Raw genomic sequence first — 19,026 nt, 5'->3', positions numbered from 1 at the left:
CGCAGCAGGTACAGCAAATTCAAGCAGATTGCAGAACAGAACTGCATGATAAGGCGCTGTCAAATAAAACACCCCTAGACTAAGAGCTTTTATAGAAAACAAAATAACTCGCATTTGCAATCGTGACATAAAAAAAATCTCCCCACACAAGTTTAATTGGACCTTGGACTTTAACCCATATAGAAAAGCATAAATTGCAAGCAGTGACTGGGTTTGTGGACATTCCCACACCACCCTCAATTATACCCTGTGGTGTCACAAACCACCCCCAATTCCCACACCATAAAATTAAGTCTTTGAAACGACCAGCCGAATTTTAATAATCTGCCTTGGTCGCCTCATCCTGATTCTCATGAGAATGGCTGTCCACAAAGTTTCCATCAAAGCCTTGGGCCACGGACATACTGCTGCACAAATGTTGCATATCAGAGGCACTCTAACCCTTTTCCGAGGGAAAACGTTCTATGGAGCGATTTGAAACTGCTGTGGTTCTTGCCGGCTCCATTAGAAAATCGTATTCCATAAATAATTTTGAATTATTAAATGGTCATGTATTCAATACTTGCTGGCAGAGCCTGTGAGGTCTAATCTGTTCATCTTGAAAAATAACCACTGTGTTCTTCCCGCAGTGCTGGTCTGGGATCACAAACTCTGCACTAATTCACCAGCTGCAGTGGCCTTTGCTGCGAACAAAATGCTTGCACATGTTTAAAGCAAAAGCAAGCTTTTAGGGCCTATTTACTGCGTTTCATTCTATCACTATAAATAATTATACTTAACTGCCCCAGCATTTTTAGGTTTGTTTTATTAAGCCTTTAATTTCACATATATCAAAAAAGAGCCCCCTCACCTTTTACAGTGCTCTCGCGCAGCTGATAAGTGTCATAAGTGCGGTCCATCATACAGCGCTGAACATGCATTTTTATTACATTATTCCCCTCTTTTCTTCATTTATTAAAAATAAAATCTTTCTGGCCTCCTGTTCCTTTTTAGCGACTTCATCTTTATGTATCCATATTTTCTTCGGTTTATGGTCATAAAACCGAAAAAAAAAATCTGTCTTTTTTTTCGACCTTATTGTTAGTCGAGATTCTTTTTTCGAGATTTTGACCGACCACCATTTTCTCCAACCGTGTCATGCCTCTTCCCAAACATTCAAATCTTCTGCAACCCATACACACCCTGTCCCATCCATTGTATCCAGAATTTCTTGTAATTCCCGATATCAGCAGGCTGTGTAAAAACCCATCCATCGGGACCCTCCCCCTTACTTCCCCCATTATTTTCTTCCCGCTCCTCATTTCAAAATTACCTTTGTCAACACTCATGGGTAGCATCAAATATCCTTTTTGTTTGTTAAAATATACTTTAAAAATGTTCTAAAAAATGCAGAAGGTGATAAGAATCAGCACTAACACAGGGACACTGACTCAAAACAACCCAGAAAGCCAGGTGGGCACCCATGCCAATACTCTGTCCAGCCAGTCTTCTGCTTTTTAACCTGGGTTGTCCTCTTAACCTGGAGTGTCTGGTACGACGTCCTTTCATCGCCAGACATTTCAAAGCCTGCATTTTAAACATGTAAAGAATAATGAAAAAGTTAATCGAATTTATTTTGGTGGGGTGGGAAAGGGCATATAAGGGATTGGGGGGGTTGGGTATAGTTAAAAATAGGTAGGGGAGGGGAGGTTGGAGGGACCCGCCCCCCAAGACAAAAATTCCATTAACTTCTTTGTTATTCTTTGCACATTTAAAATGCAGGCTGTGAAATGCCTGGCGATGAAATGACATAGAACCGAGTGTCTGTATCTCTTGCATAGCTGCACTTAGAGTTCTAAAATGGTCATGTATTCGTTACTTGCTGGCGGAACCTGTTAGCTCTAATCTGTTGACCTCGAAAAATAGCAACCACTGTGTTCTTCCTGCAGTGTTGGCATGGGATCACAAACTCTGCACTAATTCACCAGCTTTGGCGGCCTTTGCCGCTAACAAAATGCTTGCATACGTTTAAAGCAGAAGCGAGCTTTTAGGGCCTATTTACACTGTTTCATTCTACCACTATGCATAATTCTACTTACCTGTGCCCCAGCATTTATGGATTAGCTGTATTAAGCCTTAAATTTCACATATATCAAAAAGAGCCACCTCCCCTTTTACAGTGCTACACTCGCAGCTGATAAGTGTGTTCCATCATACCATGCTGAACTTGCATTTTTATTACACCTGTATGGAATGGTTATACCATTAGGACCACAGCTTTAGCAATTTAAGAGGGAAAGGTTCCCTTAAATGCAATACTAATACATCAAATCTTAGGCCTTTTGCACCATGCCTGATGAATGAACTGTGATCTAGGTATGCCTCGAATCCGAATTCGAACTTCCTCTCTTAGTATTTGTCTCCCAACCTCAGTTGTGGCAGTCACTGATCATAGTTTCTCATCTACGGGAAACCATATTTCTCTTGACCCTAATTAATGTTGCAGTATTAATAAGGTCAGGATGGGTGCAAAGATCTTGCTCGTTCAGACTAGACAAGAATTTCTTCATGTGAGGAGCCTCATGTCAGTAGCCTTTATTGGCTCTTCCCTCCAAGCAAGTGAGTGACAGCGTCACAAAATATCTCCAACCCCTTAACCAAAAGAGTGCTGGTTTCAGATCTCATTGGCAATAGAAGCCAAACCAACCTCCAAATGAATTACAGCATTAGGGGACCCTCAAGTTAGCAAATACAGTTTCTTCAGGAATATGTTATCTGCGATAATCAAGTTCAGGGTACTTACATAACCCCAGATTTCTGCCTTATAGGAGGCAGATATCACAGCCCTCTTCTTATATATTACGATTACAGGGGCGGTAGCTCTCCTACTATGAAGAGCATGGAATCGCAGTATCCCACCATTGTATTTGGACAGGTTTGTACATGCCTAGTCCACTTGGGAGGACCAGAAACCATTTTCATTAAATCTATCCCCCAAGTAGTCACAGAATTTCACCTACTTGAACACTATTCCCCCAACACTAACCATAATCCACTGTTGTTTGGCAAATTTGGTTCTATGAACACTATTCCCCCAACACTAACCATAATCCACTGTTGTTTGGCAAATTTGGTTCTAAAGACCATTGATTTGGGTTTTCCTGTGTGGAGGGTGAGTCCAAAATTGGTACATCTCCTCACGAATGAAGCCAGGGCCACCTTAATCCCCCGTGGGGCGGTAGATCGTAAAACTGCATCATCGGCAAAGTGCCAGTAGTTTGTCTGAACCCAACCTGGGGTCGTCTAGAAATTTCACAAGTAGGGTCCTAACAACCTCATCCATAAAGATTATGAACAGCAGGGGTGCAAGTACACACCCCTGCCTAACCTCCTTGGACACTGTAAAATGTGGAGTCATATCACCTGCCAAGCCATACCGAACCACTGCTGTGTTGTCCTGGTAGGGAGTCTCTACCAACGACAACAGTTTAGCTGGCATATTTCTGCGCTGCAAGATCTGCCACGTCAGGTGAGATGTGTAGCCCTTGTAAGAGATATCACTGATGCACAGTATCTACATTGTGGGTGAGAGTGTAGGCCCTTTGATTCTTTTTTTGGTAGATCAGTAGTAGTGGTTTACAGGTCCAGAGAGAGTGAGATTACAATTGAGAAATTGATACAAAGCATTTGTAGATCCCTGAGTCTAGCACTCTATTTGTGGTAGGTCAGAAAGAGGACACAGACTCTGATTTGACATTTCACTGGTGAGTTTATTAAAGAAAATGAATGCAGCATATCTTTCCATATCCTACAAGGCTTCCCTACCTAACTAAACTAGCTAGGGTACTTGCCAGGGAATGTGTAGAGATGAAACTGTCCACCGTCCAACTCTAACAGTCTCTGTTCCTACCACGATCGTAATAATTCAAAGTCAGTAGAATGTCTCCCTTATTCTGATGTTTGTGGGTTTCTCACCAACTGCTTTTCAATGGTTGATCTTTTGATGGTCTAATGGCTGCTTTGTTTAGTTTGTACAGTTAATTCACTGTGTTCTTGAGCTTTTGTTTCTTCTCTTGGTTTCCTCTACAAAGAGTAATTGTTTGCTCTTCCCCCAGTAAACTTGTCCGAGGTGTATCTTTTCATTCCAGGCTATTTATTATTCTCCTGAACATTTCATAGTCTGGTTTCTTCCTGCTCTTTGACTTTATATACAATTACTATGTCCAGGTCTGTCTGTTATAAATTGGTCCTCTATTTTGATTAGCCCTTCTTGATCTAGACTGGTACGAATTGGGTCACTCCCAAAATACTTCTCCTTCATTACTCTTTGTACTGGTTTTACAATACTTTTCTTTTGACTTAAGACTTATATTAACAGGGCAATTATGATTCTCATTCACTCTTCTTTCTGGTATCGTAATATTATCTTTCTCTTGACTGTGATGAGTATGAGCATTCCAGTAATGATTCTCATTCTTTTCCCCGGGTCTCCTGTTGTCCCTATTACCTTCCGTTCGTTGGGCTAACGTCGCCAGGGCTTCCGGTCTTCCTGTAACTTGGCTTTTCGCCAGCACCTCTTCCGTCGGGTCCTCTTGGATGGCTGTATGGAATATCGTAAATCGGTTTGTCCCATGTCTGCCATGGCAGAATTATTTTGGTGTTGTTGGGAGGACCCTTGGACCACCATGAATCTCCTGTGATCAAGCTACCATTCCCGGGCTCGCTCTCTCTCTCTCTCTCTCTCTCTCTCTCTCTCTCTCTCTCTCTCTCTCCACCTCTTCCCCCTTTCTCTCTTTCTCTCTCAGCTCCACTTCTCCTGGCTCTCTCGTTACCGACTGTAGCGTGTCTGGTACTTCTGGTTCTCCCACGATTGCAGGACGCGGTGCGGCTTGCCTCTGCTTCTCCTCTCCGGAGTATGAGGCAGGCCATGGTATCACAAGCAAGGACACAGACACAAAAGGTACACGTTTCAGCACCTATATTAAGTTTGACTGGGGTTGGAGAGTTCCTAACCGGCCCTAATTCTGTAATGGGAGTAGTCTTGCTCATCAAAGTAAAATAAAATGGTCCAAGTCAAACAAAGGATAAAGTCTGTGTCACGTTTCACAATAACGAAGTGTGGGAAAATGGATGAAAATAAAGTGTATTAAAAGAATGTCAGAATGGCAATGAAAGGGGTTCACCAAGTTCAGTTCGATGGGGGTTCTTACAAAGTTCCTTCAAGGTGGGTAGTATGTACGTTTCGAAGATCTCCCATACATCTGTTAGGCTTTCCTCACCTATTTCAATGTTCGTTCAATATGCATCATCACATTTCTCTTCAAGGGATTCTTTCAGGCTTCCCTCACCCGGCTTCAAACCACTCTGCTTCTCAGAGCTTCACAGGCTGCCCTTGCCTGTCTTCAAACACTAACATGTCTGAAAGACTTTCCAGCTAAACGGCTCCATTTTTCGGACCTCGTCGGGCGGGGTGGGGGTTGGGGGGGTGTAATTTTCTTTCACAGTGTTTACTTATCTGAGACCTTCGCAATCGCATAGTATTATCACCCCCATGCGTGACCACTCAGACAGCAAGATCCTTATTATTCTCGCCTTGCCAGAGACCTTCGCAACCGCATAGCATTCTCTCCCTATTCGTGACCACTCTGACAGGGTTTGTTTTTAATATACGTGCCTCTTGCACTTAGTTTCGCAGAACGGGCCCTCTGCCACTCTATTCCTAGTTTCACAAAAATGTCCATTCACTTTCACATCAGCCTTTCGGGATCTCTGCACGCTCTTTCCCTCATGCCCTTCCCTTCAATGGCTTTTAACACATTTGACTTTCATGATTCACTGTCCTTTTATCTTTCATGAAGCATTGAACAACGTGCCTTCTCACACGGCACTGCTCCGTTACTTTGTTTCTCATCGGCTCCCTCGCCGGCTAAATACTTCCAAGCTTTCAATTCAGTGGGCCTCATTACAACCCAGGCGTTAAGGGTTTAACGGCGCCGTCGGCGCCGTTAACCCTTAACGCCTGATTACCATTTTAACGCCTGCTTTTAGCAGGCGTTAAAATGCAAGCCGCTAACCCGCCTTGGTGCTAATTACGGCACCGTAAATTACGGTGCCGTAATTAGCGCCTTCCCCACTCCCATTATGCCCTATGGGGCAAAAATGGGAATGGGGAAGGGTAAATGGGGAATGGGGATTTACCGCCCCACTCACCTTGGAATGGGACGGTAAATCCGCCATCCACCATGGTGTAAACAGAGTTTACACCATGGTGGTAAAGTAGGGAACTTACCGCCTGGGTTGTAATGAGGCCCAGTGTCTTTATCCTTCAACACATAGCCTTGCGTGTAACACTGTAGCTTTCACAATCACGCGTATCACAAACCGGGCTCTCAGTTTCTTTGAACTCACCGGCTGGGATTGCTTTCACGCGCCATTCAGTTTTCAACTCCTTGAGGTCAGAGTCTTGCCCACCTGCCCCTCAGACATTCCCGGCCGGCCTCACGGCCCTGGGGGGGATACAAGCAGTTTGCTGGTGCATGGAGGAAAGGCACTAGCCAGCCCCTCAGATGCCTTCTCCAAACTCTTCTGGCTTTTTGGAGACACGGCTCCCTCGCCACGCTTTCTCCTGCCTCAACTCACAACCTGTCAGCGTCTCTGCGTCCCGTTTTCCCTGGCCTGGTTCTCAGCAGCTCTCTCTCAGCTGCTCCTCCGTCTAGCCATCCAGCTGCCTTCCTTCTCGGCACAGTCTTCCTCCTTGTGTCTGTACGTGCTCCACCTTTTTATAGTTTGAAAAACGGTCCATGAGTTTCAGGTGTGTATGATTGTGACCGAGTGCCTGACCTTGCATGACTTTATTAGTGGGACAGGGCCAGTACATGTTACTAGTGGTAATCTTTCCAATCTCAGTCTTCCTCTTCTTCGTCTCCGTTGTTGGGCTGATTAGGAAAAGAAGGGAGTTATGGGAATTGCAGTATCCCATAAAGGTATAGGGAATATGGGGGTGAATAACTGTCAGGAAATGGGCGATACCATGTCTCTCCTCCCAGTGTCTACTCCCCACTCCCCAAGGACCCTCTAACTAGGTGATCCTCCCTCGCAGGGTCTGGATCCAATAGCGATGCCCCTCCCTTGGCCACCTGAATAAGGGATCCCCGGAGACTGAGTCGTGAAACACCTTCAGGTTTTTCACAGGAGTTGGTGCTCAAGCACTTTTTGAAACTCGTAGGCTCTCTTTTTGTCTTCAGGCTCCTCCCCTTTTTGGACTTACACAGCCATCAGGCTTCCACTGTGTAAGCCTGTTATCCTTCTCCTCTTTCCCTTGTGGACTCTCTTCACCTCCATACGTCTTTGTGGTCCCAGTGGAATGGGACTTAAAGGGAACTCTTCTATTCCCTATTGGCAGTAACACATACTGGTTGTCTCTTCACATATATTTTTACCAGGAAAGCTTGAAGATGTTATTTTGGAAGGTCCTCTAGGGAGTGCCTCACAGGAACAGGAGTCCTTGTCCCCAATGGGGGAAGTCTATCCCGTTGAGGGCCCACTTGCCTTTACTCCTAGGGAGGGTATTGCAGAGCGGGCTCACATCTCTAGCCTCACAGTTGGGGTGCTCCCCCTTGGGGAAAAGGGACAAATTCCCATGATTCATCACATATATTGCTTGGAGCTAGAGCTATGCTATATCAAATACTGAGAAAAAAAGTATTTAATTCTGTATGTGCAGGATTAATTTAGTGGTAACCCAGCAGGAAGCACTCTACAAAAAAGGTGGAACATAGAGAAGGCGCAAGACAGGGAGAGCAGTTGAAGGGAGTAGAGGCCAGTGAGTAGATTGAGAAGTGCTGTCGGCGTGTCAACAGGTGGTGAGGCAATCTTTGAAGAGGAGGGTCTTCAGTTCCTTCCTAAAGTGCTGTAGATATGGAGCCAATCAGATGTGTACTGGTACTTTGTTTCAGAATCAAGATGCGTGAAGAAGGCCCATTTACCTGCGGTTTCCTTCCACCATCTTTCAGATTGTAGCCTGGCTAGGTTGTGGCATCTGATAACTGCATAGGACTTCAGAGATGGTGAGATTTTCACTTATGTTTGAATGAACTAATCTGTTTTTGCATCTCAGATCACATATATGAACACAGTTGGTTGATTAACAATATGCTAATGCAATTGCTGCATTCATGCATACATGTGTGAATAATGGCAATTGGATAATGCCTAAATTAATAGGAACGTATGAATGCTACTCAGAGCAAGTATGGAAGGACTGTGTTCGAAAATGTTATGAATTATGGAAGGCATAATCATTCAGTTTTCCTGCAACAAGCATTTTTGAGTCCAGATCTAGACAAACCCATTGTTTCTACCAGCTTAGGAAAATTGGGCCTTAATTACCAGTCATTCTTTACACGCTTTACTCACCAAGCTCTATGTATGCTATCCTGTAAATAAATGTGGTCCGGGTTTTTGTGCACAGTTGTGTGTGGTGTCCATGCCAGTGCTGGCTACCCCTCTAGCGTTCCTATCAATCTTAGGGCCGTACCACCCAACACGCGTCCTATCCTCAAAGTGTTCTAGTGCCCAGCATGCTTCCCACTCTGTACCAAGGGCATAACACTCCGCTATCTTTTGACTTGAACTCTGGCAGGGTGCCTACAGAGATAGTGCCTGGTATACTCTTCATCAGAGATAGTACGCCCAGCTTGCTCTGTCCTTTGCAGCTTGCCTTATGGTTACTGCACCCAGCTCCTTTTGCAGCTTGCTTTCCAGGGATGTAGAGCCCAGCTCGCTATGCAGCTTCACACTATTCAATCTGAATTCGAGGAGGAATAGAAGGTCAGTCAGGGAGACGCGGGATAACCCAGCTGGCCACAGACCAGATGTAAGGGTCCATGTAAGAAGATATTGCCTCCCATCGGAGAGTCGTGAGGTCAAACCTCCATGTTGGTGTATCTACTCAGAAGTGAAAGTTGAGGAGCATTGGATCAATGTGCTGCTGCTTTTTCTACGCAGCAAAGGAGACCGATTAGGTTGATCTGGTGCTTGTCCTCGAAACTCCTAGGATGTCGGAATGAGCCGAAGCAAATAATCTATTAATTGGGCTGAGGAGACTTTCATCCCTTAAATAACCAGGGTCTTGGCCATCTGGGAGCCAGTCTTTCTTTGGTTAGTTCTTTATCGATAGCGGAATTAAACCATTTCACCCAACCAATAGAAAGGAAAATAAAGGATCTCTTCGTGGATGTCCAAACTAAACATCTTGGCCCACATTCGGGCCTGAGGCTTGACGTCTGCCCCGTGAAGCTTCCCTGCTCTTGTCTGTGATGCACCGCTGACTCCATGAACTGTACAACCAGTGTTGCTTTTAAAAGGCCTGACTTGAGTTGCTCCTACTTGCCAAACGATTGGAACTCTGAAGTCTGAAACTTCTTTACCTCTGTGAATGTATATCCAGAAAAGCTCTGTAAAGAGCCTTAATTCGGGATCCACCGTTCTGCTGATCATTGGGGTGATATGGGGTTTCTGAAAGGCCTTGTAACTTTCTGGCAGACATTTTTTCTGTAAAGGTTTTCCCAAGCGCTTGGTATTCCTCGGCCAAGAAGGCAGAAAGGATGGTTGGCTTTGCTTGAGGAGACTCAGGGGAAGCCCAAATAGCCCCATGCAGTTATGAAAACCGTTAGCAGACGAAAGGACCTCCCACTTCTGGATCATCCTGAAGTGGAATCCCCAAATCCAGTTCACTAGGACTGTATTATTATTATTATTATTATTATTATTATTATTATTATTATTATTATTATTATTATTATTATTATTATTTGATGGTCATAGCTTGCTCCCATCTTAGATTTAGGTTTAGATGAGCGTTTGTCACACCCTCAATAAATACCCTTTAACTGTGATCACTTGTGTCTCTTACTTTGATACCATGCCTTCCTTACAGTCACTCAACCCCCGAGACCCCTATGATATTGCTGCTTTAAATTTGGGCAGGAAGTTAGTACATGCCGGCTGGTTTCAACTGATGTGTGGCATATATACGACACAATATTTCATCATAGGAGATTTTGGTCCAGCTCACAGTATATTCAAGGGTTGGAAGCATGTTAAATCTCAAATATGTAATGAACCTTCTCAGATTACCCGCACACAGTTTAGTGAAGTAGGTGCAGGGAGATTCAAACAGAAAATCTTGCTGACAGTACCGATGGAATCTTTTCTTTCCTTGCAGTTTTGCCATATTATCTGCTCTGTCCCACTCTCTAGTTTGTTTTCAACAGTGCAAATGCATTCACTGTGTCCGACATCCGTTCCACGGACAGGGCACTATTCCCTAAATGCAATAGGGCAGATTTTTGTAATGCTTGAAAAAAGGCATTGCAATTCCCCCTCCTTCATATTATGAGCTATACGTCCAAGAAGGGTACTAGTATCATGGCCCAAAACCAGCATTTGCAGAAAGAACTTGCAACGTTGTAAGACCCACAATGATCTTATTGATGGTAGCCCCAGTTCACACCTTAGCGCTTCCACCGGTACCGTGCTACGATACCCAGCATAGAGCAGATTATTTTTCCTTCCATCCTTTCCAACCATACCACATAGCGTTCAGAAAGTGCCTCCAATCCATAGAGTGTACCCAGGATAATACTGGTACGATAAATGGTCAGCAGACCCTGAACATTATTTCCACCTTTCTTGGCTACAAACCTTTTAATGGCCAGCCACTTTTTCATGATTTTAGGCATGGCATGATCTGCAAAAAAAAGTAAGGACAGTTTCTTCATTGCCCTCTAGCTATGGCCTACAGCGGTGGCCACTGTACTTGCTGCACCAATAGGTGTAGCACCATTAATTTTTCCCCAAAGACCCATTTCCCCCTGACTAGTGGATGTGATCACTGCAGATGTAAAATGTTTTGTCTCTCTATTCCTTTGATAATTTCCTGATAATGCTAGAAATTTAAAAACACTTCCCTGTCTTCACAGGCACTTGACATGTGTGCCCCTCTTTTCTCCAACCCCCCACATCCCTCAATAGCTTTTTCCTCCCGGACCCTCTCTCATTACCCCCATCGCTCTTCGGTTCATGTGACCCAGTTTATTTTCCGATCAGGTCTTGCAGAAATCTCCTGAGATTCCCCCGGTGTCCCCCATAAACTGAAATGTTTCTACCTGTAACTGACTCAGCAGACCATCCCCCACTGCATATTTATCCCTCACCACCTGTAGCCTGATGCAACTGCATCTTTTGTCCTCCTCCAGATAGCATTTTGAGGACTTTTCACTTTTGGTTTCCCTCAATATTACTGCAGGAATCATTTGCATCGATCAAAAGCAAAAATGGCGCAATTTTCTTTTCTGAAAAGCCTCTCTGCTGCAACGCACCTTGGGAGATGAATGTGTTTGGGAGCAGGGGGCACCCCCTTCTCTGTCGAATATTTTAATAACCCACAAAATTATTGTGAAGCTTTTAACCAAGTTCTTTCTTATTTGGTCCAAATCAGTGTAGTGGTTTCAATGCTATGGAAAAATTAATGGGAGTAGGCTGAAAAGTGTATTTTTTGTTGTTTTCCTAATAACTTTTTTTATCTTTTAACACCGTTTAACCAACATTTACTTTTGGGGAGGGGGTCCCATGACAAACCTTTTGGGGGGCAAATTGTATCCAAATCCGTCCAGCGAGCAAGTTATTAGCAATAGAACTTTGGGAAAAGCCCATGTACACAAGCTTCACCTTAACTATAGGGCTTTAAGAAGATCTCATGAATTTATTTTTGTTCTTTTGTCTAATTTGATTTATTTGAGTGCTTTGTGCGTAGCTCACTGTGCCTTTACACCACCCCCATATCTCGTGAGGTCTTGCCTCACTGCTCTGCTGCACTACCTTGAATGATTTCGGGTAGACCTAAGTGTCAGTTACCCTATTCAGTAAGTAGTGTGGCTTCTCAGAACTCTCCATTATGGCTAGTTTTGAAAATCCATTTTAACACGCTGTCCCTCAAGTGGATATACCTCTGAAAGCCAGGTGAGCTATTTACTGTTCATCTAAATGAAGCTAGTTAGCTCTGGGAGGCATGCAGGAGCAAGAGGTGTTGTTGGTGGATTTTGGGGTATGGAATTTCTAAACAAGTCCTGCTGGAGAGTACAACTTGACTTTCGTTAGGAGAGTATTTGAGGTCTCATGGTTCACATGTTTCATCTGACCTATGATCTATTCTTGGCATCCGAAATTGAGCAAAATTGTCTCATTTAGGAAAATCACTTTAATCTCCCTTTGCCCCAATTTGGAGATCTGCCACAATTGTGAAAGCATAGAAACAGGCTGCACACCAGTATTAAACAGTTTGTTAAAAAAAAGTCTTTGTTAATCCTGGACTGTCATAGAGAGGTAATTTAGTTCTCATTGCATGCCTATGCACATCTCTTCATGCCCTCAATCATCTTGTGAATTCCCTTTGTATTAGGTAGATATTTCATAGCAACCACTTTCTGTTTCAGATCGGCATACCTGCTCTATTACTATGATATTTACCTCAAAGTACAGCAGGATCTACCCAATTTACCCCAGTCGGAGATCAACAAGAAGATTAGCGAGAGCTGGAGGTTGCTGAGTGTGGCAGAGAAGAGCTACTATCTGGAGAAGGCCAAATTGGAGAAGGAGGGACAGGACCCTGTGAGTGGCTTTGCTTTAGGGTCATCATTCTGCTCCAGTTGGGAGCTGTTGTCCTGTATTATGTTATGTTTTGTACTGTGCCAGTAAACGCCATAGTGGTTTTACAGCCCTAGAGCTTTTCCAGGAAGCAGTGTATTGTACCCATGCATGGGATAACCACACTGTGGTCTGTTGAGGAATATAAAGAACGGGCATTAGATGTTTTTGAGAAATAATTAAATCATATCTCAAGAATAGTGATAATGATGAGCATATGTCTAGTGTACATCAGCATGTATAGAAAATCTTATATACATTATTTATGATTGTTTTGTAGCAAATTCCTGCCTTTTAAGAAACATTTGATCTTTTATGTTGTGCTACAAACTGTCCATATATACGTTTAAAAAGGCAGACTTCAGAAGTAATCTTTCTAAAGATGGTAGAAGACCTTGCCCCCACCCACACAAAGTCTGTGGCACCCTCCTTGCAGACCCCACTGTACCTGAAGACCTTTGCTCCACTTCATCCTCATTCTATCTACGCTGGCTTCCCCTTCTTACAGCAGCTCTGGAGTTGAGCAGTCCCTTAAGTGCATCTAACCGTCTACATTGACTTGTGTGCTGTGCTTAAAGGGACGCTATGCCCCATCATGGCCACAGCTGCAAGGACCAGCAGACTGCTTTTTTCTTACTAATGCCCGTTTTTCATACCTTCTCTAAATACTGCTCTCCTCCTCAACAGGTTTAAAAAATACCTGTATGAAGAACTCTATAACTCTGCGGGTTAACTGAAACTAGCTTAACTAGCATTTACATGACTGGTTTACACTCTTCTTCCTTATGGTTATACAATTCATGTGTGCAACTGACCTAATGACAATCTAATGAAGCTGATGGTGAAATTGTCCTGCTTTCCCCTGCATATAGTGCCACTACTAAGATTCCTATGATTAATATTATTTCCTTCTAAAGAGTTGCCTGGAAACGGCTGTTGGATCGCAACCCCACTACTGTCACTATATGCAGACCCCCTGGGGGACCTGATCCTGTTTTCCAAAGAAGGACCTGATTACATTGCTAACATTCACTTTGTCTCCAACAAGATCCTCATTGTTGGGGATTTTAATATTTGGTCTGATGCCCCCCAAAAAACAAATCCACACCTCTGTTCCCGAGTGCCTGTGCCTCACTGTGTATAAGTGTTTAGCCGTTCAACCAGGCCCATTCTGGATGTTCTACACTCAATAATTTCGTCTCAGCACATCTGGTTTCATTGGCAACTGTACCAATTTCAGACACCAAAGATGGTATATGGGGTTTGCCTTCTCTTCTGGGTTAAGTGAACGAGTGGATGGCCCTAACCTGACAGACATACGTTAAAGTATTTTTGCTTAGACCTAGACATCTGGTTAGAGATTTTTCCCGGGAGCTCCAAAACATTTTGCCTCCTTCTTCCTCCCGTCTTATGTCCAGAAAGTAAAAAATCTTGGTTGCATCTGCCAATCTGATTTAAGCCTAAACTATCAAGTTAGTGAAGTTGTGATGGATGCCTTCTTTAGAATAAAGATTTTGCTGTGGTAGTTGGCACTCTCGTTAATTCCAGACTTCATTATACTAACTCGGCCTTCCGTTCCAGCATTCTGTACCTCCAGCTGGTACAGATTGCTGCAGTTCACTTCATATATAATACCCCTAAATCCTCCACCTCTGGCCATAGACCAGTGACGCCGTATCTGTCAGAGCACTTACTCTAAACTGCTGTGTATGGTCTTCAAATGTGTCCATGGGCTTGTCCCCACAGTATCTGGCTGATAAGGTCCATCAGTTTGAACACTTTATAATCACTTTCTCAAAACAGTCTTCTGTTGTCATTTTTCCTCCTGAGGATGTAGCACTAGAGCGGATCATTGGTTCTCTGTGCTTGTGCCCTGCCTTTGGAACCCTCCCCTCGACTCAGTTTTCCTATCCTACAGTCGTAAAACCCTACCTTTTTATATAATCTGACCATAAGTGCTTATTTCTACTGTTGAATTCCACACTGACAAGCAGTTTACTCCGCTCAGTTGCACGGTTTAAATACATAAACCTACCACTCCACTTCCCTGGACGTATCACCAATTGCTCACTACCTGTTTGGCCAAACCTGTAAAATCTCAGCCTCCTGTGCTGGCTCTGATATTGATTACCTCCTAGCCCACAAAGAGTTTCTGTTAAAATGGATTTCCAAAATCGGCCCCTGGGGGAGGATTTTAGGAAGCCACCCTATTTATGGCAAATGGGGAAGACACTGAGAGGGTAGCCAAAACCCAATCAAGGTAGAGTGGTAGAGCAGTCAAGGCTTAGTCTTAGGAAAAATGTGAGAGTACTCTAGGGCTACAATGAGTCCAAACAGAACAAGTTAGTAAGTATATGAAAATAAAATTATTTGTTTGGCCTTTCTAAACACACTAAGCATAAACAAATCACAGATAAGTATTATACTAAAAAAACTCTAAAAAGTGTGTATGTGTATATATATATTTATATATAATCACCTTTAGAAATATCGCATACCAGTAGTCAACAGGTAAGTGATTATATGCAAGAAAAACAGTTGGATTAGAGAGAATAATCACAATCAAGTATCCTGTTTTATGAACTCCAGCCCTAAGATGTTTGTTGTCTTATTCCCAAACAAGTTCCACTATGGTTTCTCCACGGAAGGTATTTCAGAATGGATGCGTGGGCTGTGGTGGCGATTGAAAAGATATTTAAGGTAAGTAGTTACTTCAAATAAGGAAGGTACCCCAGTCTATCCTGTACAAAAGGTAAGTCTTATGACGGTATACTTGACCCCGGTTCGACTACCAAAGGCCAGACCAGAGGGAGTTTATGGACAAGGGGTCTACACCGAATGTGACCCTCTAGAAGACAAGCGAGGACAGAAACCGGTATGTTTGCATACCTATGTGGTGAACCAGAAGGAGGATTTGGACTAAGATGTGCCATGTTAAAGGTGTTTTATTTAAATAAAAGGAAACACCCATCTAGTCCTACCACTAAGCTACCTACCTAACAAAATTAAACTAATGGTGCTTGTCAAATGTCCCAAAAGAAGAGTCATTGGTCCAAATCCCATTCTGCTAACTGGCCCTACCACTTAAGAAAAGTTAACAAAATGGAGGCCAGTGCAACAGTCTCCGTCTCGGACTTCTGCCTGGCCCAATGCTTGGGCCTCTTCTCCAAGAGGAAGATTTTAAAAGTTCATCAAAAAGTGTCAAAGGTCATTAATTTCTTGCAGTACAATCCCCAGCCTCTCTGCTAGTCCTGTTAACCCAATTTCAAGTCTTTACATATACTTCATATGGTTTTATTTTCCTCAGGAAAGACAAGAGTTTCCTTACACAACTCCACCATTTCCCATTTGATGCTTTAACTGTGTCCTTGTCTTGTTTTCAAACACTGAACCCTCCAAGTTCTCTCCTCCCAGTTCTGTTCACTGTGTGTTTGCTTCCAGGACTCCCCAAGTCCTCTGGCCTTCTATCAGGGTTGCTTTAGCAGGGCTTTGGTATGGCATCTGCCCGTTTGGGTTTTCTGGGATCCTTTAACCCTGGTGGCTTCTCCAGCCTCAAGTGTCGATGCCTTTTGGTTTCCTAGGGCTCCCCAAAGCCCTCTGACCCTCTTGGTATGCTTTCCTTGTCTCTTTTCTGGTTTGTCTGGTTCCCATAACCCTTGTAGCCTTTCCAGCCTCGAATATTAAAGTCTCTGTTCCCCTCTCTGCACGGTGTCAACTTTTCAGAGAGTTCGTTTCCTTTCCCTTCAGCTGGGCGGCTTGGCAGCTAATGCACTTCTTGTGCGGAGCACAGGGATTTCATCTCAGCTGTAGTCTGGTGTCTGCATCATTTAACTGGCCCCAGGCCCACCAAGGCTTCTGTGTGGTCATACCACCAGGTGAGATGGTTGCTTTATCGTCCCGGTCTCCTTCCTGACCTTGGCTGTCGACGCTACCACTGGCTCCACGGTCTATCGTGACTCTGCCTCTCCAGGACATCTTCCCATCAGAGGCTTGCCTCTGCATAGGATTCTCCCCTTTCAAGGTTTTTTGTTTTTTTGTACATCGTGACAAACAAAAGGGGTGTACCATTTTTCTTTGACTGTGGCATTCAGGTGAGATCCAGCATTACCTGAAGCCATATGGATTGAAGAAATGTGCCTATTTGGTGGCATCAAAACAGTCTTTCCGATTCCCATGTAGGCGGGCAAGGTGTTCTGGTCCGGGAGTTCCTTTATGGAATGGAGGTCTGTGTCCCCGGGAGGGGAGTCACTCCCAGTGAGGTCACACCTTCATAGACCCCTTTCCAAGGGTCTTGCTTAGTGGGCTCACCTCCATAGCTTCAAAGGAGGTGGTTCCCCACTGGGGAGAAGGGACGAATAGTCCAGATCCGTCACACCCTCCTGACTCTGATTCTTCCAGGTGACAGTGCAAGTCTTCTGGTATTCCCTGGGACTCCAATCTTCTGTCTTTAGTTTGGGTGAAGGGAGTCAAGAGGTCATGGGTGCAGAGGTCACTTTTAGTTGTGCTTCCCTGCAGACAGTTCCAGGCAACTTCTTGAAGACCCCCAAATGAAGACAAGATGCAGACCCTGGAGGTGCAGACCCTTCAGGATCCTTTAACGGATTGCAGAAGGATGGGTCCAGCAGAGGTTACCATGGTCTGCTATCGCCGCGTGATTCTCTAGAAGTGAACACAGACCCTAGCCGTAGCTCAGCTCCCCTTGTAGGAGCTGGTGAGTCCACTAGGTGTTCCAGGGACACTCCAGAAGGATTTGAAGGCATTGATCCACTAGCAAGAGTCGAGACCGGTTGTTCCCACCAGTCCAAGGGTCGAAGCAGGGATGGGGGGTCTTCTGAGATCGGGCAGAGGAGCAGGGCCTTACTGGGCCAATCACTGGAGTCAATGCTGGTAAGCTGCAGTGTCTGTCCTCGGGTTGTCAGCGGGCTGCTCTTCTTCGTAGAAGTCTTGGTTTCAATTATGATCTGTTTGAATAACTGCAGGAACCCTCCTCTTTTCCAAGATTCTCACTTGGATCTAGCCCACCAATGGTAAGGATCTGCAACATTCATACAGCCCAGAATTGTCCAATCCTGGACATCACATCCGTCCGGAAACAGACTTTTGGGCACCAGAGGATGTCGACTGGGACCAGACGATTCCAGCCTCCTCCTCCTGGCTCACATATACAAATCAGTAGCTTTCACAGAGAAAGAGGTTACCATATAGGGCTTTTCCTGACCGTACACGACAGGAAGAAGGCCAAAGGACAATGTGGCCAAAGAACAAGCTAAAATCTCGTAGCACTGCCATTTTAGGGTGCTAGCCACCTACAGTAGCCATTCATGATAATGCAAGAGTGCACGAGAAAAATATCACAAACGTAAAAATCACACCGCTGCCACCAGCTTGCCTTAGGCACATTGTCGAAGTAACCTAAAAGCCATCAGGTAAAATAAGTATCCTAACTGCACTTCACCGTAACTTGATGTGTGCCATTGTAAAAATACAAGAATTCCAAAAGAGAGACAACGTCTCTCAGTACTGACCGTCTTGGGGACCAGTCAATTTCCCCATATGGATGATTAAAATGGGCAAAGGAAGTGAAGCAGAATCTTTACAGACCTCCAAATGTAAGGCAGGTTTAAAAATAAGCAAAAAGACTAGAGGTCTCATAGGAATCTATGGAGGGAAAGGTGCACAAAGAAAACCTTTCCTAACAGTTTCCATGGCATCATTTGCACACCTTTCATTGGGACGGTGGCTAATGTTCTACTGCTTGACATTAGTGAATCTAACAACTTGCTCCATGACTAACATACCTGGTTCTGGTCATCTAGAGGAACATAGTTGGCCCTTATCTTGATGCACAAAGAGCTTCTCCAATCGCTTCACCAGAGTCCCCTTGGGTTACTTAAAGTAGTCAACCGCCTTCGGCCCCTTGATTCACACCTACCTTACTCCCTAAATGTTCCTTTGCTTTCAGTGCTAGTGCCCTTAGTATGATCTCCTCTGTAATATATCAGGTCAGGTCTATTTCTTTCCTTGCGAGCTAAGGACCTCCAACCTTGGAGCCACTCAAGGTTCCATTCTATATACCTGGCTCTTTACCATGTTCTTTCAATCCCTCACCAATATTCTCCCTTCTCATGCTTTTTACAAACACATGCTCATGACACACCGATTATATTCAGACTGGCAGTGACACCATCCTTGACACTAGCGTCTTCATTTAGGACTGTATGTTTCAAAACAACCAAAACGGAAATCATCTCTGCATTTCTTCTGGCCTACATGTAAGGGCTCCTTGCCTAAACTTCTCCCCGGTGCTAGACAACTGGTGCTAGCGAGTTACCTTCCATTCCA

General features: G+C 44.2%; 1 protein-coding gene across 3 annotated transcripts in view; it reads left to right on the top strand.

Annotated features, from left to right (window-relative positions):
• HMGXB3 (HMG-box containing 3) overlaps nucleotides 1-19,026 on the top strand; it is a 1,885,602-nt gene that overhangs the window by 134,460 nt on the left and 1,732,116 nt on the right. For all 3 annotated transcript variants that reach the window (XM_069654075.1, XM_069654073.1, XM_069654076.1), the window contains one exon: nucleotides 12,474-12,648. In XM_069654075.1, coding sequence (XP_069510176.1) covers nucleotides 12,474-12,648 — 175 coding nt within the window. The remainder of the gene's footprint in view (nucleotides 1-12,473; nucleotides 12,649-19,026) is intronic.

The sequence above is a fragment of the Ambystoma mexicanum genome, chromosome 3q (genome assembly GCF_040938575.1).
Source record: "Ambystoma mexicanum isolate Mex_15411 chromosome 3q, UKY_AmexF1_1, whole genome shotgun sequence".
Lineage (NCBI taxonomy): Eukaryota > Metazoa > Chordata > Amphibia > Caudata > Ambystomatidae > Ambystoma > Ambystoma mexicanum.
The sequence above is the reverse complement of the archived record's forward strand: the minus strand, read 5'-3'. Positions and strand labels throughout refer to the sequence as shown.